At 52.3% G+C, this 24,032-nt stretch overlaps 1 protein-coding gene across 8 annotated transcripts in view; it reads left to right on the top strand.

Moving 5' to 3' along the window:
• The window catches only part of arhgap23a (Rho GTPase activating protein 23a), a 61,218-nt gene that overhangs the window by 17,991 nt on the left and 19,195 nt on the right, over positions 1-24,032 (top strand). For 2 of the 8 annotated variants that reach the window (XM_023835443.2, XM_023835441.2), the window contains exons 1-7: positions 10,158-10,573; positions 12,938-13,114; positions 18,031-18,055; positions 18,358-18,450; positions 19,248-19,326; positions 19,656-19,710; positions 21,565-23,053. In XM_023835443.2, the coding sequence (XP_023691211.1) occupies positions 10,301-10,573; positions 12,938-13,114; positions 18,031-18,055; positions 18,358-18,450; positions 19,248-19,326; positions 19,656-19,710; positions 21,565-23,053 (2,191 nt within the window). In that variant the 5' untranslated portion in view covers positions 10,158-10,300. Of the gene's footprint in view, positions 1-3,426; positions 3,496-7,812; positions 8,176-10,147; positions 10,574-12,937; positions 13,115-18,030; positions 18,056-18,357; positions 18,451-19,247; positions 19,327-19,655; positions 19,711-20,761; positions 20,978-21,564; positions 23,054-24,032 lie in introns of those variants that run through there. The other 6 variants (XM_023835445.2, XM_023835444.2, XM_072705131.1 and 3 more) reach the window with 5 other exon arrangements.

Here is a 24,032-nt window from a genome sequence, read left to right as displayed (position 1 = left end):
CCTGACGCTCAACCCATAGTTTGGAATAGGAGATTTGACCTGGCATGCCACCTTTGGTGTGTCTATTTAAAGAGCCTGTGCTGTGATTTGATAGCTAGAGTCTCTCTCTTTGTATGACCGCTGTTTACATTACTGAGGTGGTTCAGAGGCGCACTGGGTGTCACTGTGGTCTCACATCTCCAGCACTGGGGTTTTAAACCCCACCCCCCAACGCTTCTGTTTTTTTTGTGAATTTCTATAGGGCACTGCAGTTTTTTTATTTAGTTTTTTGACTAGTCTGCTTGGGTAGGTAAGTTGATATCTCTGTACGTAGTAAGTGTGTTTCCGTGTTAGTGTGTGTATGAGTGTGTACGGCAATGGACTGACATTCCATCCAGAATGTCCCTGTGCCTTGTGCCCCATAGTGACCCTGTCCTGGATATAAGTGTTTGGAAGATGGCTGGATCGATGGAAGTTTATATTATTTAGTTACTGTTTATCAAGGGCAATTGCTCGACAGCGCCGCCCTATTCCAGTCGAGTCTCCCAGGTATCTCGTTGAAATCCAAGCTGCTCGATTCTTTGTTAGACAGCGTGTTTGCTTTGTAGGAACCTAAACGACGTCATTTAAACAGAAATTGCTGTGTATTGTCCCCGTCCCCCGCTGTCACGTTCCTCGACGTCTCTTGACTGTACTTGTTGTTGTTGTTCTGCGCCTCGTTTGTCTGGCCCGCACCCCAAACCGAAACCATGGAGCCAGAGAAAAGAAAGAATGCCAAACTCTGAGGACTGAGACGACACGGGGCACCTGAGGGCCAGCTGGCATGTCTGGCCGTGTTTGTTTTCTGGTAGCTGTTTTGGTTGGTGGTGTTACTTGTTATCATTCCTGCTTCTGGAACCAGGGCTGATCCACACTTAGTATAAAGGCTACAGTCACGCCCCCTGTCACCATGGGCATTTTATGTCTGATTTTATCAACCCGCCATGCCTGGAAATTCAGACCCCAAGACAGGAAATAGAGATACCAGTGTGAAGTCATATTTTAGAGAGACTGTGGGTTTTTTTTTTCTTATTTTAGGTGCTGCATAAAAAGTCCCACATCCACCGCCCTCCAAAATGTTTGGAAGAAAGACATATTATGTGAATCGCCCCTGTGCTCTACAGTTTCAAATATCTAATCAAACAATTCACACATGATTAAAGTGCACATTCTAGACTTTAATTTAAAGGTATGTGCATACATTCTGATTTCACCATGTAGAAATCGCAACACTTTTTATGGATAGTTCCTCATATCAGAGTACCATAATGTTTGAGACATAGCAATGATACGTTTATTAAAGCAGATGCATATCCCTTGCACACAATGAATGCTTGAATGATGTGACTTGTACACATCACCCGCTGCAGAGCATATTTTCCAGTGATGTTCCTGCTTCTTTTGGGGGCTTGTCCCTTCCATTGTCTCTTCAGTATATAGAAGGCATGATCAATAGGATATAAGTCAGGTCTCTTTGTTGCAAACGCTGTTGCTAAAGTTTCCCCTTTTTCTGTTACGCATAGTCCGACAGCGGATGGCGGACGTGCGGCTTCTGTTACTCATTTCCGGTTATGTTGCTGAAGATTAAGCAGTGATCTTCCACCTGGGGGGGTCACCCTCACACTTCTGCGTCTCGTGAATACTGTGTTTTCGCGATTCACCAGCGCCTCCTGTGGATCTCCCGGTTTCCTGTCGGCTGGCACTTCCTGTCTAGCGGCTCTCGCTCTTCGCCGTTCCCTGCCTGCCAGGCGCGCCGGGCGCTGCGATGTGACCAAATGTCCGTAAAGGGGACTGGTGCCCAGACTGGCACGACCTAAGCGCCAGGCCCTGTTTCGGCAGGGGTGTTTTATCCTGCATGGGGTTTTTTTGTCTGTTGAGAATTTATACCAGTGTCGACCCAAAATGACCTCCCCTGGCTCCTCTTTTAAACACACACCCTGGCAGATGGCAGAACCGCCATCGCTCTCCCATCTCTCCATCCACTCATCCTCCCTTCCCCCCCCCCCCGTCACCCGTCTGTCACTCCACTGGGTGTGCTTTCGTTCCTTCCTTCCTCCCTTGCCTCCCGGCTTTTCCACTCACGCCTTTCGCCCCGGAGCCGTGTGGGGGGGGGGGGTCACATGACGACAGGGAAAGCGAAGAGGAGCGCGATCAGGAAGGGTCGATTCCGCCTCGAGGGACGTCTTCCGTAAAAGCCGCGCAGCGTTCCGGCACTGGGAGCTGCCTGAAAGCGGCCTTTCCCCTATTCCTGTTAAACCAACCCCCCCCCCCCCCCCCCGCTCCAAAATGCTTCCTCCTCACTCTCAGACTCCGGGTCGAGTTTCCACACGGCCGCGAACGACGTCACCCCCATAGCCCGAACGTGTAATTTCCATCTGGTTAATTATACAGCGGCGGAGGGGGTCGGCTATATATACCCAGCGGTGCGGTGCCCCACCCATCTGGGGAGGGGGGGCTGGGAAGGGGGTCTGCGGTCTCCACCAGAGCCCCCGCCTGTGAGAGTCCCAGTCTGGAAGCATCTGGAGGGGGTGGAGAGTCCCGCAGGCTGGCCGGAGCTCACCCCGCGGGCCGGGATCCGAGGGCCTGATAAAAGCTGGTGGGCGCTGCTCGTGGACGCCTGCAGGAGCCTCCCGAATGGCGTCACCGGCCGCTTTGGCCAAGCGAGCGTGACGGGGCTGGCGGCAAGGCTGTGGGGGGGGTCTACATTGTCAGAACCGGGTCCAGCTGAGTGTCAGGTCTGCCAGGTCGAGGAGAGACATCTAATATGAGAATCAGAATTTCGTTGCCATGACCCCCCCTGATCCCCCCCCCACACACACGAGCACACATGCCTCTCCTGCTTCCTTCCCCAGCTGCATAGCTACGAGTGCCGTCCTCCCTAGTCCCTTTTCCTCGGTGTCGGGGGCCCCATGAAGCAGTTGTCGGTCATTCTCTACTCACTCGACCCTTGCTGTGCTTGGGGGAGGGAGCGCCGGTGGAGTGGAGTGTACTTACAACAGAGAGATACTTTTAGCGAAACACTAACATACTTTTTATACCCGTTTATATTTGTTTACATTTTATCGAATGCTACTCATATTTCTTTATTATCAGAAACAGCTGCTCCTTCCTTGCAAATATTAACCCGGACTTTCAGTCCACTTCTCTTTCACAGTATCGGTGACCTACGCCACCTGATCTTTGACCTCATTGGCTCGGCCGGGACTTGATCCCGGTTCGTCTCACTTTTCATTGGTCGCTTTCGGAGGAAGTCAACCCGAAGGACAGATGCCAGACCGCAAGGCTCAGAGGATCTGTATTAATGGGTTGTGTTTAGCAGGCAGGAAGTGTTTCTTGGATATGCACTTTGAAGGGGGGGGATGGGGGGGGGGACTACATCAGGGCTGAAGGAGACAGCGGCAGATGTTGGACTAATATTGGTAGAATGAAGGTGAACGGTGTGTCCATGTGCGAGAAGTTCCAGCCGGCAGAGTCCAGGTGGGTGGGGGCCACAGGGTCAACAACAGCTGCAGCCTTCAGGGGGGGGGGGGCAGCGAAGCCTTCGTCTGGGTGTTTGCTGTTGGGTATTTTTAGCTTGGGCCAATTTCACAGTTCGCTGGAAATGGGTCGACTGGATGCTTCTCCAGCCTGTCCGAGGGTGGTGCCATCTAACCCTCCCCCCCCCCCCCCGCGGCTCCCTGGGAGTCTCCGTTTGACACAATGAGGCCTTTAACCGCCGCGGCACGGTAATCACAGGCAGCTAACCTCCCTTAAATAGGGCAGAGTCTCTTGTTTTTATCCTGAACATGTCCGAGTGCTGCACGAGCTGAATTCACCAGAGGAAGCATGTGACCCACGACCCCCCCCCCCCCGCTCGGGTCGGGTTATTTTATTTACTGATTAAGTAGTGAAATGGGTAATGCACTTGGTAATGTAGCTCTGCTCCATGGGCCCAGCAGGGCTCTGTGAAACGCAGACGCTGAGAGGGTCCGATTCAGTGCTGCCGTGTGTGTGTGTGTGTGTGTGTGTGTGTGTGCGCGGGGGGGGGGAGGGGGGTAATGAGTTTATGCATCTATTGTGTGTGTGTGTGTTTGTGAGCATATGTGTGTGTCTGTGTGTGTGTGTGTGTGCAGTGAAGCCATGGACATTGATACATCCCATAATGGACGATAGGCTGGCTCTACATTCACTATTAACTCTTAGAAACACTTATAGAAACACTTAGAAGAATCACGAGTGCAGAACTTTCACTGGAGGACAGAGGCCTTATGGGTATTCCAGACAGACACGACCCTCTATCAGCAGAACCAGGGAAACATTAGCCACCCCCCTCCGACCCCACCAGCCCTTGGCACAGACCTTCCCACAGTCATGTGGGCGTTTGCCGTAGCCAAAGCAGGAATTCAGACCACATTTTAAGGGCTATACTTATAAGTCCCAGCAGCGAGGGGGGGGGGGGGGGTCCGCGCCGTGAGGCCGTGCGTTTGCTGCGTCTCGCTAATCCGCGTTACATCTCCCCATGAGCTTTTTGTCTTGTGGATGCTCTTCCACTCCATCTTCTCCCACCGCCGTCTCCCTCCCCCCAACCCCCTCTGCCTCCTTGCCCCGTTACGGGCAGACAGTCATTGCAGACCCCCGCGGATTGGGCCATCTCCGTGCCGACCCCACTGCGGTCTCAGTCCACTGGAGGAACCCTCCAAACCTTCAGCTCCAGGTCCGGACACCGGTTTACAGGCCACATCTGTCCTCCTAGGATCCTGGGGTCTGAGCGAGCCGGACCCCCATCATTAAACACGGCCTCAGCAGGCTCTAATTAGCGCCGCCCTACAGGCGAGAGCAGGGGAGGCTGCCCCAAGCCCCAGCTTTACTGCTTCATTTACCGCTGTCATGGCCACCCGCCGGATACGGCTGTTTGAAGTCACGCTTACGCCATCATGCCCCCTCTCCACCCCCCCCAACCCCCCCCCCCCCCCCCCCCCCGCCTGCAAAACCACAGAGCCACATGAAGCAGCTCCTGAGCGCTGTGATGTGAATCAACGGAAACCTCCGGAACATTGAGGGTGGGCTTAGTCTGCGCAGGAGGGGGGGGGGGGGGGTGCTGGATCTGAGCCCTTTCAGGTGCTCTGTTTGGAGCCGCATGTCTGACACTTGAGTGACACGGGGCTGGATTTCGGACCACCGTCTCCTCATGGCGACTCGCCCCCCTCCCAGGATGGCCATGCCGGGCCTAATCTCTGACTGCGACACACCTCCTGGATTTGATCCGATTTTGCCATCTGGCAGGGAGCGTCGCTGATGTGTTGCAGGCCACCCAGGGTTCTCACAGCTGTGTGGGTCAGACCAGAGGCACTGGGGTGGGGGGGGTAAGCTGAGGGGGCGGTGGCCTGCATTATTCAGAATGCCAACTCAGTCTTGGCACACTCAAGTCTTTAAGAAGATCTGAACATTTCTGTATCTGTGTTAAGGCACGTCGATCCCAGTGCCGACCATAATGTTAGCTAAATAAAAAAGTCTGACTGATGCTCATCTTCAGCAGAGACGCCCAGTCTTACCCAGAAGGGGCTGTCATGTTTGTGGGTGTTCGCTGCAGCCCCCTAATTAGATTACTAATTAGAGGACTGATTGGCTGAAGAGTCCTCACACCTGGGTTTGAACAGCTGACCTATTGGTTATCCGAAAAACCTGCAAGCACACCGGCCCTTTGCGGATAAGATTGGCCATCCCTGATCTTCAGGCTAGCTAGTGTATTGTGTGTGGAAGTGCTGCCCTCTATTGGTGGGAAGGTAGGAACTGCACCTGAGGGGCATTGAATGGCTCATAGGGTTAGGGTGCCATTTATGAATCAGGTTTTACTGGCGGTTAAACTTAAAATGATTTTTCTAGGATCAGCTTCTAGGAGCCTGATATGAACTGTCCTAGCAGTGCACTTCACACCTGCACTTAATGTTCCCCATTCCTTTTGAAGGTCACTTGAGGTCATCCTATGATTTTTGAGGCACTGCCGGATAAGTTGACGGTCATCTCTGGCATTAGAGAGTCGCTTCCTCCCTCTACCTGGCTGGTTCCTGGTCGTTCCCAGTGTCTCCAGCTTCGCCTTGTTCTTGTGTGCTGCTGTCTTAGTAACTTTGAGCCTGGAAGCAGCCTGTCTCGCAGTGTAGCCTCTGCCAGCAGAACCAGGATTAAACCAGGGTTTAAAAATGCAGATTTTTAAAAAGTATACAGTGAACCCTTCATTTTTTCCAGAGCTGTATGTGTGTGTGTGGGTGTGATATGTGAAAGGAAGCATTCCAATATACACATACTCATTCCTGTGCAAACTGCAAATAAAGCATCATTCCATTGTGTAATTATGAGGGGCTGTTTCAGTAACTCTGCCCCCCGAGATGAATGACAGCTGATCCATATTAACACAAGACTGGGCAGCTCAGTGCGAATGGAGCTGGCAGCTTCGCGAGACACTGGAAGCTTTCCTCTGCTAGGGCTCATCTTCAGACTGATCCAGGATCAGCACTGCGTCACCTCTGCCCCAGTGCACGTGAGTGTTGGCATGCACTGTGTGTTTTTGCAGTGAATTACCCCGGGGATTGAGGTGGGGGCCTCTGTAAACACGTTTCTTACTGGAGTCGGGGGAAAAAAGCAGTTTCTCCTTGGAATCATGGGAAGACTGTGGGTTTGGGGCTACCTGGAGGTTGTGTTACCGGAATCTGCTGAGGTATCTTCAGAACTAAGCGGTGCCGTCCATGAACATAGTATATAGAGTGTATTGGTTTTGGAAGAAGAATGTGTTGGGATTAGTGGTCTGGGGGTTTATATTAGCTCTTGGATATGTTGGTGTTACTGGTGTCAAAAGTTATGTGTAGTGCAACAATGCCAATCTGTAGTGCACTCATTAGCGCCCCCTATAGGTTGTAAATTGGGCGCTTTTTGTAACTCCTCATTTGATTCGTGTAACTCCTCCGTTCCCCTTCACCTGCTCCCGGGGTCATTAGCCTCCGCGTTCTGTTATTAAAAGGGCAGCTTTACATTTTGATGGGGGCGGATGAAGGTGTGGGGATGGGTTGATATAGACGCTCAGGTTAATCTGCCGTGCCGGGGTGTCGGCGTAAGGAGGATTAGGACATATCAGAGATCTAATCTGTTGGTTTGCGGTTGACCTGCCCACACAGGTCTGTGGGGGGGAGGCAGCCGGCTTGCTGTTCGCTTGGGGATGATCGTCAGCTGCCGTTTGATTCAGGTTCTTCAAGGGTATTAAGCTGCGGGGGTTCAGTCGCGGACGAGTCAGCAGCGTTTGGCAGCAGGAGGCCGGACCAGCAACTCAACCCTCATTGGGCTCTGAGTGGGGATTCCAGCACCGCTGCAACACCACTCAGCCCTGATTGGTTGTTCCCTACATGTCAATTACTGCATGCCTGCCAATGAACATGTAGGCTATAATCTGACCCTGAGGCTAACCTCGCCTCCCTGTTGCTCTTCATTGTCAGAACACACTGTTCCCCCCCCCACCGCCCCACCCTCTTTTTTTTGTGAAACGTGGTTATCTAAACAAAATCCCGAATCAGAGATCTACGGGTGGCTCATTTTGCAAAATGGCCTCTTACTCTGTCTTTACTGGTTCCTGTCACAAAATGGACGAGTGTTTAGGGTGAGATCGTGTGGCTTTGTTAGAGTCCGTGCCTCTAGCTGCCAGCCGGAACAATGAGCAGTGTGCCTGGGCGCCGGTTTGGGGAAGGGTGGGGCAGTTTCTGCCTGCTTGTTTCGGTTTAGGTGACATGGGGGGGGGGGAAGCACCAGACGCCACTTGATGATGTCACTAAGTGCAGAAACCGCGTGGCGGACTCCAAGCCCCGGAGAATGTGTGCGATTCGATGCTTGGGCTGTTTATATCCGCCCGCCATGCGCGTGTGAGCGTGTCTGGGTGTGATGTATCGGCGTCCTCGCACCATGGTGCATCTCCGTGCGGGAGCGCTCGCATGCGTGCATGCGCGTGTGTGCGCGGCTGCATGTTAGCGCATGCCGCCAGCCCCCGTCTCCCGCGCCGCAGCTGAAAACCAGTCAGACCTCGTCGGTGCCCGGCGCTCGGCACGCAGCAGAGCTCTCGCCGGCTATGGAGCGGCCCCAACCGCGATGGTGACCTGCCTGCCGCACTTGCGCAAACTCAGCTGGAGCACCAGCTACCTGGTGAGACCGCCGGCGCCTCCTGTGTGTTGAAGCGTGTAAAAAAGTGAGAGTGGGGGCTACGATTTCGGTGACGGAAGCTCGTCGCCCCCACCTTCTTCATTTATCATGCCCCCGGCATCCTGTATCTCAGTGCTTACTAGCCGTAAGCAAGGTTGTCTAATTGTCTTCCCGATTGCCTGGTCAGGGGGCTGTACAGGGACCCACCCGAAAGTGAAAAGGCGAGGATGTGTGCTTGAAATTGGATTCCGGCTCTTTTTGTTCTCACGGGTGTGTGTGTGTGTGTGTGTGTGTGTGAGAGTGTTCACAGCAGCGCCGGGTAAATGTACGCCTGCCTCACTCCCCGCCTGGCACACGCCAAAGGCAGCACCACACGAGCATGTGGGTTCAGTCACGGGTTCTTCTCCGGGTTCCATGCTGGGTTTCACCTGTATGATTTGTGAGGATCTGGGTTGTCTTAAGGTGGATTTATTTTGCCAGCCATGACCTTGTTTGGGGTGGGGGAGGTGGCACACGGAAGGGAAAGGATTCCTGAATGAGAGAGGGGGGGGGGGATGAGGGGCTGTGCTGGTTAGGCAAAAAGGCAGAGAGAAAGAGGGGGGAGTGCAGTCATTGTTTCATTTCTAGGAGCTCAGCTAGACAAAACACAAAACTATTAAAATCCTTGTATGCTGGTGGGGATCATTGCCACAGTCAGAACAGGGGAGGGAAGCTGCCGGCCCCCATCACTCCATCCCTGTGGTGTGGTCTCTGTCCCTGCCGTGTCCTCCCTATTCCACCTGTCTCCTCTCTGTCCCTGCCGTGTCCTCCCTATTCCACCTGTCTCCTCTCTGTCCCTGCCGTGTCCTCCCTATTCCACCCGTCTCCTCTCTGTCCCTGCCGTGTCCTCCCTATTCCTCCTGTCTCCTCTCTGTCCCTGCCGTGTCCTCCCTATTCCACCTGTCTCCTCTCTGTCTCTGCCGTGTCCTCCCTATTCCACCTGTCTCCTCTCTGTCCCTGCCGTGTCCTCCCTATTCCACCTGTCTCCTCTCTGTCCCTGCCGTGTCCTCCCTATTCCACCTGTCTCCTCTCTGTCCCTGCCGTGTCTTCCCTATTCCACCTGTCTCCTCTCTGTCCCTGCCGTGTCCTCCCTATTCCTCCTGTCTCCTCTCTGTCCCTGCCGTGTCCTCCCTATTCCACCTGTCTCCTCTCTGTCTCTGCCGTGTCCTCCCTATTCCACCTGTCTCCTCTCTGTCCCTGCCGTGTCCTCCCTATTCCACCTGTCTCCTCTCTGTCCCTGCCGTGTCCTCCCTATTCCACCTGTCTCCTCTCTGTCCCTGCCGTGTCTTCCCTATTCCACCTGTCTCCTCTCTGTCCCTGCCGTGTCCTCCCTATTCCTCCTGTATCCTCTCTGTCCCTGCCGTGTCCTCCCTATTCCACCTGTCTCCTCTCTGTCTCTGCCGTGTCCTCCCTATTCCACCTGTCTCCTCTCTGTCCCTGCCGTGTCCTCCCTATTCCACCCGTCTCCTCTCTGTCCCTGCCGTGTCCTCCCTATTCCACCTGTCTCCTCTCTGTCCCTGCCGTGTGCTCCCTATTTTACCTGTCTCCTCTCTGTCCCTGCCGTGTCCTCCCTATTCCACCTGTCTCCTCTCTGTCCCTGTACTGTCTTCTCTGTCCTCCCAATCCCTGCTCTCTCCCCCCTGTCCCTTGTCCATCCTCTCAGTCCTCTCTAACCTCCCTGTCCCGGTTCTTTCTTCTCTATCCCCCCTGCCGCTCCTCTGGCTTTGGTGTCTAACCTCATTTAACTCGCCCACACTGATTCGGTGTCAGCACCAGGCAGCCTGGATCCCTGTGGCGCATGGCGGGGCAGGGTGGGCCCTCGGGAAGCCCACAGTGACTCCCAGGGCACTCTCCATGCCTGGGGGGTGGTGTTTGGGGGGGGGGGGGGGGGGCTGGTGGTGGCGTCGGCATCCAGATGGGGGAATGAGATCAGACAGTGGGAGTCATTCAGCCAGAAGGGAGGAGAGAGACATCAGACTCAGGCTCAGCGCCGGAAACTCCACCCGGGTCGGAGTCGAGTCCGCCTCGCCACTCGGCCGTCACTTGGGTCGTCTCGCCGGTCGCTCACGGTAATGCCCTCCCACCTCCAATGCAACGCCATGATTTGGACTGTACAGCTTACCGCCTAGCAACTGGACGTTCTGGGTTTGGATTCGGATCACGGGCACCCATGTGGGCAGCCGCCGTGCCCCCGTACCCGGCACCTGCTGGCACCGAGTGGTCCTACGAGAGCACGGTGGGTGTGGACTGTGGCGCCCCCTACCCGCGCTGCGTCTGGCTGGCTGTAGTGCACAAGGCGTCTGCCGGGGCATCCCTGACTCCGTCTCGTGTTGGGGTGCCTAGGAAAGACTGCCAGCCACCGGTAAGACCATAACCCCCCCACCTCATCTTGGTCTCTTTGAATAATGTTGTATGTAACGTGGGTTCATGTTTCCACGGTGACTTCGTTGGTGGCGCCGTTTACGTAACGACCCTGTCGGATTCGCCGTCACAGAGGTGGGAGAAGCGGAGCTGCTTCCCCCCCCCCCCCCGTGTCGGGATGCCGCCGTTTCTGCTGCGCTGTCGGTGCCGTACGTGCTGGCCGTGCCGTTCGAGGAGTATGGGTGTAGGGGAAGGTCATGTGATCATAATATGTCTTGTCATGCGTGTGAGACGTGTACAGGGATACAGGGGTCCCTTTTCCTCTGGGTCCTGCGGTTTCCTTTGATTGTAGCGCCTGATTGTGCGTCTGTGTGTGTGTCTGTGCAGGACTGGCATCCCATCCAGGGTGTCCCCTGCCTCCTGCCATCTTCCTGCTCACTGTGACATGTGACACTGTACTGGATAAGAGGATACGGAAGATGGATGGTTAATCATCCATTTCGTCATGTAGCTCTGTATATACTGCGATTTATTTGTCTGCTGTTGGACAAAAATGTGAATAATCTACAGTATGTGACGTATGTCAATGCGAAGAGTTGATAGAGGATTTCCACTGTGGTAGAGCGGGGGGAGCGGGGGGAGCGGGGGGAGTGTCTCTCCCACACACCTGCTGTCAGCTGGCTGAATTGATGGCCTATTCCCCTCCCCCAACTGAACAGCCCTGACACAGAGACCCTGTGCAGCTCTGAGCTACAGGCATCTGACAGCCGGGTGGAAGCCAGTGCCCTCTGACACCCAACCAGGCTCGAATGTGAGAACAGAATGTTCCAGAAAGGCGTTCATGGATTTGTGTTACGGAGGCCCTTAGGATCAGCTTGGAACACCTCATTCGAGTCTCATAGCGGAGGGTCAGACAGGGTGTAAATGTTAAGTATATATTGTGCATATCTGATTTATTTGCCATTTTTGATTCCAGTGCTTTTTGTATAGACGTGACCTGGAGCTTCTCAAGGGTCATTTTGGGAAATGATTTTTCATAGTATGCTTGTAAATGCCTTGCCTGCGGCTGGTGCTGTATTCGCCATTTGAATGAATTTTCTATGCAGCCTTTTTGGGGGGTGGGGGGTGGAGCCGTCTCTTTTGTTAGAGGAGGCCAATCAGAAGAGAGGGAGACGTCTCCGGGACTCACGCGGATTTTTGGGTGACGATGTCACACACACGGAGCCAGTGATATGTTACAGAGGGATGTACACACAGGCTGACTGACCCTGAAATGGTGACAGAATTGCAGTCGGGCAGATCCCCAGACAGACTCACAGGCAGACAGGCAAACAGGCACTGGAGAGGGCAGACTGTCTACGGGGCCTAATAACGTGTGAGCTGAGATGGGCTCAGCAACACCAGCACTAAAGGGCCGTCGGTGGTCCACAAGTGTCTTGTGGGAGCTTAACCCAGGCTGGCCCCCATGTCCTGTCTCTTCCTGCTCTCCCTCATTCCTCACTCTCTCTCCCTCTCTCTCTCCCTCCATCCGGCCCGCTCGGCACGTGCCCGGACACGTTCGCCGAGGACACCGTTTTTCCTGGAATTCCATTTTCTTTTCCTCCGCCGCACTTTCTCTCTCTCTCCCCCGTCTCTGTCAGTAAGGCTGTATGCTCCCGCGGAGAAGGTGCTTTGCGCCATGTGGAGGCTGTGTGGAAGAGGGGCGGGGGCCCTACTTGTGGCTTAACCAGCTAGGTCAGAGATCGGTTTTGGCAGGGGGGGGGGGGCAAGAAAATGCGTGTTTCCCTCTCGCCCCCCCCGTCCCGTCCAACAACGCTGGCTGCGTGATGTCCCTGGAAGATGCTGCCAGTGTCAAGTTAAACCCTCTGCTGTTCTTGAAACCGATATTAATCCAGTGGTGGGTATTGGTGCTACAAAACAAAAAAATGAACTATTAATGACTCCACATGGAAAGGAGTCTGAACCTGTGTAGTTTCCCGATCCTTCAGGGCCACTGATTGGATGGATCACCCCCCCCACCCTTCAGGCCACACCCCCTTTTCCACATTGAAGTCCAGACTACTAGTCAGGCAATATGGCTGCCCATGGGCTTGATTGTTTCAGCTTGTAACCAGGATATAAATAGCTTTCCTGGATATTCCTGACTAGATATTCCAAGACTCAGTGGCGTGTGTAACTGCCTAAGAACAAAGTCACATTTTGGTTAACGGGGGGTTTGAAAGTGCGCAATCACATTGAAATGAGAGGATCATGCGGTCTGTTTGGAACTAACCAATCATGTGACCTCTCTGTACTGAAGCCAAATAGTAAGATGAGCCTTGATTCGCCTGAGCCTCACGAGGCCCTGTACTTCTCTCTCTTTCAGGCAAAGGGGCGGAGAGATGGCCTCTCGCCGTCCAATGAGAACGTGCGGCCGGGCGAGGGCGTGGCCTGGCAGGGCCCGCGCACTCTGGTGCTCCGCAAGAACGCGCAGGGATTCGGCTTCACGCTGCGGCACTTCATTGTGTACCCGCCAGAGTCCACCATGCGCACAGGGCCCAAAGTGAGTCACGAACATGGGGGGGGGGGGGTCAGACCTGTGACAGGCTCTATATGCTATCTGCCCCAAGCTTATGGAGGGAGAAGAGCCTGTGTTTTACTAGTGTAACAGGTACTGCACAGGACTGTCCTTCCAACAATGTTATAGCTAAATATCTATGGATTAAATGTGTGCCAAACACCTGAAATGTGTAGTTAATATTGATATGTCTACCTTACTGTTAAGTCCAGAGGTGGTTAATTGAGGAATGTTAAAGGTTCAATTTGCCCCCCCCCCCCCCCCCCCCATGACGCCAGATGGAATATTCCTCCCCTGCAGAAACCATGCTGCAGTATGTGGAGGGTCCAAAAACACAGAGCTACACGGGGGAGGCCAGAGGAGCTCATACAGTTCCAGTTGCTTTATGGATGGGGTGGGAGCTATGACAGAGTAACAGAGCACCCTATTCTTGGTCCAGCAGCAAGGGGTGAGCGGGTTCCCGATATAAACCAGGCTGGTACCGACAGTCACGGTGCCGGGTCGTACCAGCGCTTGCTCATTGTGTCCCTGTCATGTGGCGGGAGGCAGCTGGGGTCCCGGTGTCCCCTCAAAGCTCGGCTCAAGGACAGAAAGGCTCTCAGACAGACCGAGATGGCCGACTCGCATCTCAATGCCCGATTCAGTTCAGTTCTCATTTTTAAAAACGACATAAGCGTCATTAAGTGTCCTTTGCAGCACAGTGGCTCCAAAATACCAAATAAACTAATAAGAAGTAAGAACAACGTCACCAGCAGATAAAACAGCAACTGACTGAATGATACAATAATATAATTGAAACAGTACAGCTTTTATCCCAAGATGAGAAAACAAAAACTCCAGCCCTGAAGTGGTCATCACCTTTTATGGTCTTCGCCACCTTTGATGGTCTAGATCACCTTTGATGGTATAGATTACATTTGATGGTCTAAGTCACCTTTGATGGTCTAGGTCATATTTGATGGTCTAGATCACCTTTGATGGTCTTCGTCACCTTTATTGGTCTAGTCACCTTTGATGGTCTAAATCACATTTGATGGTCTAGGTCACCTTGGATGATAAAGCTCCATTTTATGAAAATACAAGTAATTTCCGAGCAGAGTAATCACACTAAGAATGATTCATTTCTCATTTTGGGTTTACAGAAAATTCAGTAGTGTGATTATACAGGTTAAGTTATGTGTATTCCCTTTGCCGGAGATATCATTTGTTGCCATACACTGTTAATGTTGAGAATCCATCCACCCTTTTTGACAGAGCTCAAGGATAAGTGTGAATGATCTCTTATCCATTAGTTTCCTTCTGGACCTTTAGATGAACCAGTTGCCATGGCACTAAGGATAGCCAACATCCATCGCTGTGTTTTCTTCTTCGCACTCTTACCCGTAGCAGTTGTTCCACATTCCGATCAATGTCCAACTGAAAGTGGTTCATTCTCTTAGGATTAAAATTTGAGGGTGTGGCACAGTTAGGGAGACGGTCCCCCCCCTCCCCCACCCCACCTTTACCCATGCCTGCCCCCACTACCCCCAGGGCCCTAGTCAGAGCAGCTCCGCTGCACCTCCCACACCGCCCCTGCCAAACAGCGCAGCCTTTCTCATTTTTGACTTGAATGAGCCCAACTCCACTCAGCCCTGCTCCAAATACTCACATCAGCTGTGTGCGCGGATGAGGCTCTGTGTGCGCGAATGAGGCTCTGTGTGCGCGGATGAGGCTCTGTGTGCGCGAATGAGGCTCTATGTGCGCGAATGAGGCTCTGTGTGCGCGGATGAGGCTCTATGTGCGCGGATGAGGCTCTGTGTGTGAGAATGAGGCTCTGTGTGCGCGAATGAGGCTCTGTGTGCGCGAATGAGGCTCTGTGTGCGCGAATGAGGCTCTGTGTGAGCGAATGAGGCTCTGTGTGCGCGAATGAGGCTCTATGTGCGCGAATGAGGCTCTGTGTGCGCGGATGAGGCTCTGTGTGCGCGAATGAGGCTCTGTGTGCGCGGATGAGGCTCTGTGTGCGCGGATGAGGCTCTGTGTGCGCGGATGAGGCTCTGTGTGCGCGGATGAGGCTCTGTGTACGACTGAGCAGCCTGCCAGAGCCTGATTATAAAAGCTTGTGCGCCCTTGTCTTTTTAATTAAATCAAATATCATGTCTGCTGTTTCTCTCAGTAATGTAATTGCCCTTTATTTTATTCCTGGCCTGCTATATTTACAGCCTCTGGTTTGGTTGCTAAATATTGCCCTCTGCTGTTGGACTGAAGGAAATCTCCTAACACTGGATAAATAAGTGCTGTTTTATGAAAAAAAACTTCATAACAAAAGAAGATATATAACCATCCATCCGTCCATCTATCCATTTTTTGTAGCCATTCGTCCTATTCAGGGCTGTGTGGAGACTTATAAGTAGAACAAAAAATATTTAAAAAGTGATTCAAGTCGCTTCAAATAATGTACTGTATTCACCTTGAATTTATTTATTGAATTTATTCATTTGTTAGAACATAAGATGTATATTGTGTAGCAAACGACAAACAAATACAATAAAATCAGATAAAATAAGAGTGCAGAGAGCAGTGCAGAGAAGATCCAAATGTTCTGTTGAACATTATGGCCCCAGTACTGGTCCTCCATCAGCCAATATCAAGTTCTTAATTAACTTTGAATGAGAAATAAATGTTTCTCTGAAATAACTTGAAACTGACAAAAGTTTAATGGCATCCCTTATTGTTTATTCCGTATTTAACACAAATCAGACTTTGCTTTTGATTATTGATTCAGTTAAATATTTTATATAGTTAAATGAAAATGGCACAGACAAAAAGGATGGTACCCTTAATTTAATATTTTGTGGCCCCACCTTTTGCAGCAATCACTGCCAACAAGCGATCTCTGTGCTTCACAGTGAGACGTCTGCATTTGCCAACAGGCAGTTTGGCCCACTTCCTGAGCAAACTGCTCAAGCTGTCTCAGGTTCGAAGGGTGGCGTCTTCACACTGCAATTTTCAGATCTTTCCATAGATGATCAGTAGGATTAAGATCTGGGCTCATGGAGGGCCATTTAAAAGAGTCCAATGTTTTTTTTTTCTCAGCCATTCCTGAGTGCATTTAGCTGTATGTTTTGGGTCATTATCCTGTTGGAGGACCCAAGACCTGCGACTGAGGCTGAGCTTTCTGACACTGGGCAGTATGTTGTGATCCAGGATTCCTTGGTAGTCTTGAGACTTCATTCTGCCATGTACAGCGGAGAGTACGGGACCCCCGCATTGTCCTTGGGGGTTGCCACAGTACAGATGCAGCAAAGCAGCCCCAAAACAAACCCAAGCCCCCCCCCCCCACGTTTCGCGGTAGGTATGGTGCCCCCCCCTCACGTTTCACGGTAGGTATGGTGCCCCCCCCCCCCCCCCCCATGTTTCACGGTAGGTATGGTGCCCCCCGCCCCATGTTTCACGGTAGGTATGGTCCCCCCCCCCACACGTTTCACGGTAGGTATGGTCCCCCCCCCCACGTTTCACGGTAGGTATGGTCCCCCCCACCCACGTTTCACGGTAGGTATGGTGCCCCCCTCCCCCACGTTTCACGGTAGGTATGGTCCCCCCCCCCCCACATTTCACGGTAGGTATGGTGTTTTTCCTTCATGGAGCCGATGTGACTGGCCAAAAAGCTCCAGTTTTGTCTCATCAGTCCACAGAACATTCTCCCAGAAACTTTGGGGCTTGTCAGCATGCCTTTTGGCGAATTCCACTCTGGCTTTTTTATGTTTTTCTGTCAATAGTGGAGCCCTTCTGGGTCTTCTTCCATGGAACCCATTTTTGTTCAAAATGCGATGGATGGCGTGATCAGAAAGTGACGTACCTTGACCTTGGAGCTCATCTTAAATGGTTTTGGATGGTTTCCTTGGCTCTTTATCTACCATCCACACTATCCCTCTGATCAGCCTGGGCTTGCATTTCCTCTTTCGTCCACATCCTGCGAGGTTGGCTATAGTCCCATGAACCTTATTCTTTAATAATATTGGCAGCTGTGGTCACAGGAACATGAAGATGCTTGGAGATGGTCTTATAGCCTTTACCTTTAACATGGTTACCTATAACCTTTTAACTGAATCACTTTCCAGGAGAAGTGAAGCTGTAAGGGTACCAACAAATTTGTCCATGTCTGTATATATTCCAATGAGTAATTTATCAGTTAAATAATTTGTTTTTAAATTCTTCCCAGTGTTAAACATTTGAATAGGAAACTCGCTTATTATTTGCTTCGTTGGTCATTAGGTAGTATTGATATATTTTGAAAAATTAGAATAAGTATTTCTGTTAGGCAAATGAAGGGAACGTTTTTTTACAGCATTAATACAGTGTTAATACAGTGTTAATACTTTGTTATAGCTTGGCCTTGTAGCTTAAAAATGTGGAATTACAGACGCTCCTCTACTTGTGAACAAGATACGTTCCGAACGGCCGTTCATAACTTGAAATGTTCGTAAGTCGTTATTCAACATTATTTTAAGGATTATACGCAAGTACAAAGAACTAGGATGCTGGGAGTATGCACGCTACGCTGCTGCACGGCGGGAGTAGCGGCCAGATGTCATCCTAAGCGGAATTGGCACGCAGAAAAAAAAAATTATGTTGCGGACAGGAAATAGAAGCTCAGTGAACACAATGTGGACTTACAGTCCTCTTCATTAATATGTCTCCAAGTTCGTAAGTTGAAAGTAGAGGAGCGTCTGTACATTGCTAAAATGTGTGCTTGTTTTGCCATGATATGATTATTGCTGTTATGATAGGGGCCAATGGCTGGGAAATATCTAATATCACACCTGAGTGTGTGGGAGTCAAAAATTTGAACACCAAATTGAAAAAAATGTGGCACCCATTGGTGAAAAAAAGTCATTGAAGGTTTTTCTTTTCCATTGTTACAGGATGAAGAGAATGGTAACGAAAAAGGTAAGCCTGTGTATTCATTCTCTATAAGCAAATCGGCCAGGTTCTCAAAAGATTATGAATTTGTGTTAACTTATTTCATGCCCCCCCCCCTGCTGGGGACAAGCTGCTACTGTTCTCTTTTATTTCTGATCCACTCGTTCTCAGCTTCATAGTCTCCACATCTCCCTACTTGAAAAGCTTGTTAAACCTATACAGCAAATACAGTAAATAGTCAGTGTTTGCAGTTGTAATGTTAATTAGCATCTGTAGCATCTGTTTTTATCAAGAAAATCTATTTATTTTATATCTCTGAACCTTGTTAGCATACCAGTGCAGCAACCTGGAACCGATGGACACCATCTTTGTCAAGAACGTGCGAGAAAACGGCCCTGCTGACCAAGCTGGCTTGTGCACAGGTAGCTATGCCGGCGGCCATGTTGGCTGCCCTCCAGTAGAATTAGCTGTGGATGATACGAACAAGCGGCGAACCCTTCTGATACGACTGAAGTTCAGGACATGGCACACCGTCCATGTGCTTTAGGACACTAAGGGACATGGAAAGTGAACATGACCGGCTGCTTGTGCTCACACATAAACCTTCTGTACTGCAGTATGGGCTGGAACTTGTGCCTAGATACCAGTGAAAACACAGAGGTCCCCCAAGGCTTTTCTCCTAGGGCTCCCCAACCTACTCATTGATACCACTTAGCTTTGGGAGCTTTCCAGCAGTAACAGTATCTAATGTGGATGGCGGCCACAATATCGACAGGCCCGGACAGGAACCCCCCCCCACACCACCCCCCCTTGCCTGCCGCTTCAGGTCAAAACGCTTCTTGTCTTCCTGTTGTGACTCGTCGGCTCAACCTGGCTAACCCTGGAGTCTCTGCTAGCAAACAATCCACCCTTTGATATCAAGCCAGTGCCCCCCCCCCCCAATAACGTCATCACTCGGGCCACAGGGCAATTTTAAATCCATACCCCCACCCCCAGCCCCCTTAGCACCACTGTCTGGAGACCCCTCCTGGTGGACATAATGAGAACCCCTCAGGGGGAAAGGGGCGGGGTCTCAGAGTCCTGGTTCTGGGTGGCCGTAAATTCCCAATGCCTCCCCCACCCACTTCACTCTAGCTAGAGCCATCATTGTGTAGGCCGTCACGATGAGAAGGGGTTGCCCCTTTAGTGCATCCGGCCAATCAGGGTCTGTGTGTTGCAGGGGACCGGTTAGTGAAGGTGAACGGGGAGAGTGTGCTGGGGAAGACCTACTCGCAGGTGATCGCCCTCATCCAGAACTGGTGAGCACGTATGAAGACCTTTGACATTTCATAATGATGGGAGCAGGGGGCGGGGCTGCAAGATCAGGTACTTATCATCCGTCCAATCAGGGAAAAGCACTTAACATTTAAGTTAGTTATTTCACAATTTCATGGTTACAATCTGGATTTCATTTTAAAATATAATTTAGGTTTGCTTTTCTTGCTGAGCTAACTAGCCTAAACAGTTGATTTATTAACAACAGTCTCATCCTATTGTATATTTTGAAACATATTTTAATAAGTGTTTGTGTATTCTGTTCCCCCCCCCCCCCCCCCCCACCCCCCGTCTGAATGTCTCACTCCCACAGCGAGAGTGTCCTGGAGTTGTCCATTATGCCCAGAGATGAAGACGTACTGCAGCTGGTGAGTAGCTCACCCACTCCACCATACTCACACCATACTCACACAAACAGTCTATCACGCATATGCATCTCAACATTTCCGAGGAATTCCCTCTGACTTCCGCATCAGTTCACTTCCCGGTTCCGAGCCTCGCCCCACTTTGGTGCTTTATGTGTCTTTAATGTGTTTCGAAGGGTGTCTCCCAGTCTTTTGTCTGGGAGTTGTTCTCCTTTCGGTAATGTTCTCTCCATAATTCCCCCCGCACGGATTGCTGCCGATTATATGACGGACAGCTCACACACACGCTGACATGCATAGTCACACACACATAGCTTCAATTCCCCACCTCACCCTCCCACGCTCACAAACACACGCTCACAAACACACGCTCACGTACACGAAGCCGAACGGCATTACTAAATACTCATAAACATTCTTCCTCCCACAGCCTATTTTTCATAGTCCCTCATTCCAGAGTCATTACAACTAATGGATATTGCAAATTTGTGTGTTTGTGTCTGAGATCAAAACAATGCCATTTATATTTAGCTTCTCAGAGCTGGCAGTGGGGGGGGGGGGGAGCAGAAAAACTGAGCCGGTATCCACCAGTGCATTAGGAGCGGGCTGTCGGGGAGCTCGAGTGTCACGCCATCGCATGGCCCAGCAATACACATGCGGGTACAGCAGCCAGCAGCGGACGGACAGGGATGGACATCCAGAGAAACAGCCAAGCGATCACAGGAAATGTGAGGCACAGGATGGTGCAACTGTGCTCATAAACAGGCAGAAAAATATGCACAGAGATGCAGTCCCACACACATTCCTCTCATCTGCTGTCTGTGTCATTCATACATACCCAACATACCCCCGGCAACCCATGACTGGGACACATGACGGCGTGTTTACCCCCCCAAAAGCTCATAGACTGCACTGCCTAATTCTCACCACCACTCCCCCCCCACACTGCTTCCCGCCTGCCTCAGCCACATTCCTGAGGGTTACTGTAGCTCCTCCTATGTTCTGTCTGGGCGGAGATGGCTTGAGTCAGATAGGCGGGGCAACCGCGCTGGGGGAGGCCATGCAGGAGTACGTGTGAGACCGAGAGACAGTGAGAGGAAGAAGGAGAGGACAGAAAGAGGGGAAGACAAGGGTGAGAAGAAAGGGAAGAAGCAAGGGAGACGCAGCACGCAAGTAACAGCGAAGGCACTGGGGGTTAGTCAACCATCTTGGCCTCCTCCTTCACCGGCACTCTTAGCCGTCTCTCGACAGCCGTCGCTCAGCCACGGAGGTAAACAGACCGACTTCAGTGTGGGGGCGGGAGGCCCTCTGGTTTATACATTCCCCCCCTCTGGTTTATACATTCCCGACGGCTGTTTTTTCGTAACTTTGCGTGGTAACTGTGAGTCGCCATGGCAGCGAATACACACTGTTCCAGGTCCATGTGAATGTAGGGGCGAGAGGGAGAGGACAGAGTGGGTCCCGCCCGAGTTTTGGATTCAAGGGGGGGGGGAATGGGGCGGCCGGTTCAGGGAGAGTCCCGCTTGCTTACAGTTGATGTGTCCCATAGTATTGCCTGTGATGCAGAACCCTGCTAGATATGAACCCTGGAAGTTGCTGGTTTGAGACCCCAGAAGAGGACCTTCAGTTTCTCAATATTATACTATAGTATAAACTGTAGTTCTTGAATTGCTAATTTGTGGATGTGCAGCTGTATACAAAGGTGAAGTATAAATCTCCCAAGGTTAAAATGTTCATATGGATGCAAGGTTATGGACAAGAACCCATATTCTGAAGTTTGCTGGTTGATGTTTATGAAAAATCTGTGAAAAAATTCCTGATAAAAGAATCTTATTAATTGGAATTTCTTTGATGCAGGCATATTCCCAGGATGCCTACCTGAGTGGCAATGAGCCCTACACAGGCGAAGCTCAGGACCTTCCAGAACCTCCTCCCATCTGCTACCCCCGCGGCAGGGCCCAGTCGCACATGGGGCACAACCAGACAGACAAACGGGGCTGCAGGCTGGCCCCGGCCCGGGTGTCCTCCCCCCCGGACAACCGCTCAGGGAGGGCCAGCCCGGCCGGCTGGCTCGATGACACAGCCCTGGAGCTGCGGGGGCCGAATCAAGGCAGCCCCGTCCACCACACAGAGGAGGTCCAATACGGCGTAAGCTCCCAGCAGGCCGTGGGGCAGCCACGGGGCCACATGTCCCCTCCCTCTTCCTCGGGACCGGCGCACGCTAGTCCCCTACATGGCTACTACGGAAACCACAACATTGGCGCAACTGCCCAGGCCCGTGTAGGCGCCCAGCCTTGGCCCAGCCCCCAAAAGGCGGCCCTGAGTAGGAGCGAGGTCCGGCAGCAGGCGTTGACGGACTGGTACTACAGCCAGGTGCCTGAGCGCAGGGGCCCCTCGATGCCGCCCCGGTACCGGAGCATTTCCCAGGACCGGCTGGGCGAGGTGGGCGTCGGAGTGCCACCGGGTCGTCAACGCATGGGCTGGCCCCACAGCACCTCCCAGGACACCCTGTTGCTGCAGCCGGACTCGGGCCAGTACGGCGATTCCAGCTGGGCTGAGGATTGGGGCTGTACCAGCAAGCATCGTTCGGGCCGCGCCCGCTCTGAGAACCTTCTCGCCTCCAAATACCACCGACACGGCCGCTCAATGGAGATGCTGGACCGGGCGGCAATTATGGTGTCTCCACGTCCGGATCGGCCTGCCTGGCCACCGCAGCAGGCACCAACACCTGCACCCAGGACTGAGGTTTACCAACAGCAGGGGCCGCATTACGGAGCCGTGCCCGCGCCCCCGGCAAGTGGACGTGGGCAGTCGCACCAACAGGAGCAGCCCCCGGCATCCCAGCCTAGGCGGCTGCCCCTGCAGAGTGCGGACGACCAGCCGGTGGGTTACCGCAGCTACAGCCCGTCCTTCTACCGCAAAGCCGGCCGCCTCATGCAGGCCCACTCCTTCAGGGATCCCTCCTACTCAGGGCCCCACTTCAACTGGAACCCAACCCCCAAAACCAGCCCCCAGGAAACCGTCGCTGCCCCCCCTGCCGCTCCCGAACCCCGCGATGGAACACATCGCCCTACCAACCACGAGAGGCCCTGGGAGGAGGAGCAGCCGCACTCGCAGGTCCAGGAGGTGGTGCTGCGGCAGAAGCCACCTACAGGTCGCCGCGGCCCTCCTGGCCAGCGGCAGCCACATTACGGCCTGCCTGCTGAGGCCGCCGAAGCCCTGGGCTTCCAGGGCGAAGGGCCTAACACTGCTACCCCCAGGTCTGTGGACGCCCCCCGCAGGACAAACGGGGGCCTGGCTCCACTGACCCTACAGGATGACTCCCTGGCTTCCATTCCATTTATAGGTGAGCACCATCCCCTCAGACCGCACTTCAGCCCGCAGGTCACATGACAAAGACAGCAACATGGTGGGCCATCGAACGTTCCATATGACACTCTTTATACTATCGCTTCTGTATTTCTGCTGGCTTGCATTGTCTGGTTTGCAGATTGGATGCTATTCTGAGTAGTATTCATGGTAGTACTCCGAGTAGTACTCATGGTAGTACTCGATTCTGTGTAGATGCTAATGGTCTTTAACTCCTTAACGCTAATCATTTTAGCTTGAAATTGCCAGAATCAGAATGTTGCTAACTGGTGTCTAATTCATGGGGTGTTTCATTAGCAGAGTGATAATCGGTGCTACAGGAGAGGTTACAGGTACAAATACCAACAGCTGTGTAACACAATTGATTTGGCATGTACCTGCATCCACAGAGATGCTCTGTTATGGTTTTTGGCTCGCATATGGAGCCAGATGTTATGCTGTGTCCAGTTGTGAAGATGGTGGAATCTTGCCACAGAACCCGGATTAAAATCATGGCACCGTAGTTTTGCTAGGAGTGGGCAGGCAGCGTCGATGCTGTCTGAGTCGCTCAACAAGAGGCATTTAACGGGTACAAGGCGAAATCGGGGGGAGGAGGCTTCCCGGGGCCCAAACACAGAGACTCTGTCCAAACGAGCCAGGCCTGCGTGACCAGTGCTTTATCTGTCTTGCAATTACAGGCCATGGGGGTCACCGTATTTTTTGGCTACAGATACAAAGGGCAATTCTTTCAGTATGGGGGGGCAGCTTCCGTTGCCAGGGCCAGGGTGCCCTATAGTGCATTCAAGAAATGTGGGGGGAGCAAAATTGACATGAGGGTATTTGTAAGATGGTGCTGGTGCAACTATTTAGTCAGTGTAGCTTTGCCACATGCTGCCCCCGCAGTCCGAATCGGTGGGTCTGACTCAGCGCGGCAACCTGCCCACCCGCTGACAGATGAACCGGCTCCGTGTTTTTCG

This window comes from Paramormyrops kingsleyae, chromosome 22 (genome assembly GCF_048594095.1).
Source record: "Paramormyrops kingsleyae isolate MSU_618 chromosome 22, PKINGS_0.4, whole genome shotgun sequence".
NCBI classification, from domain to species: Eukaryota; Metazoa; Chordata; class Actinopteri; order Osteoglossiformes; family Mormyridae; genus Paramormyrops; species Paramormyrops kingsleyae.
The sequence above is the reverse complement of the archived record's forward strand: the minus strand, read 5'-3'. Positions and strand labels throughout refer to the sequence as shown.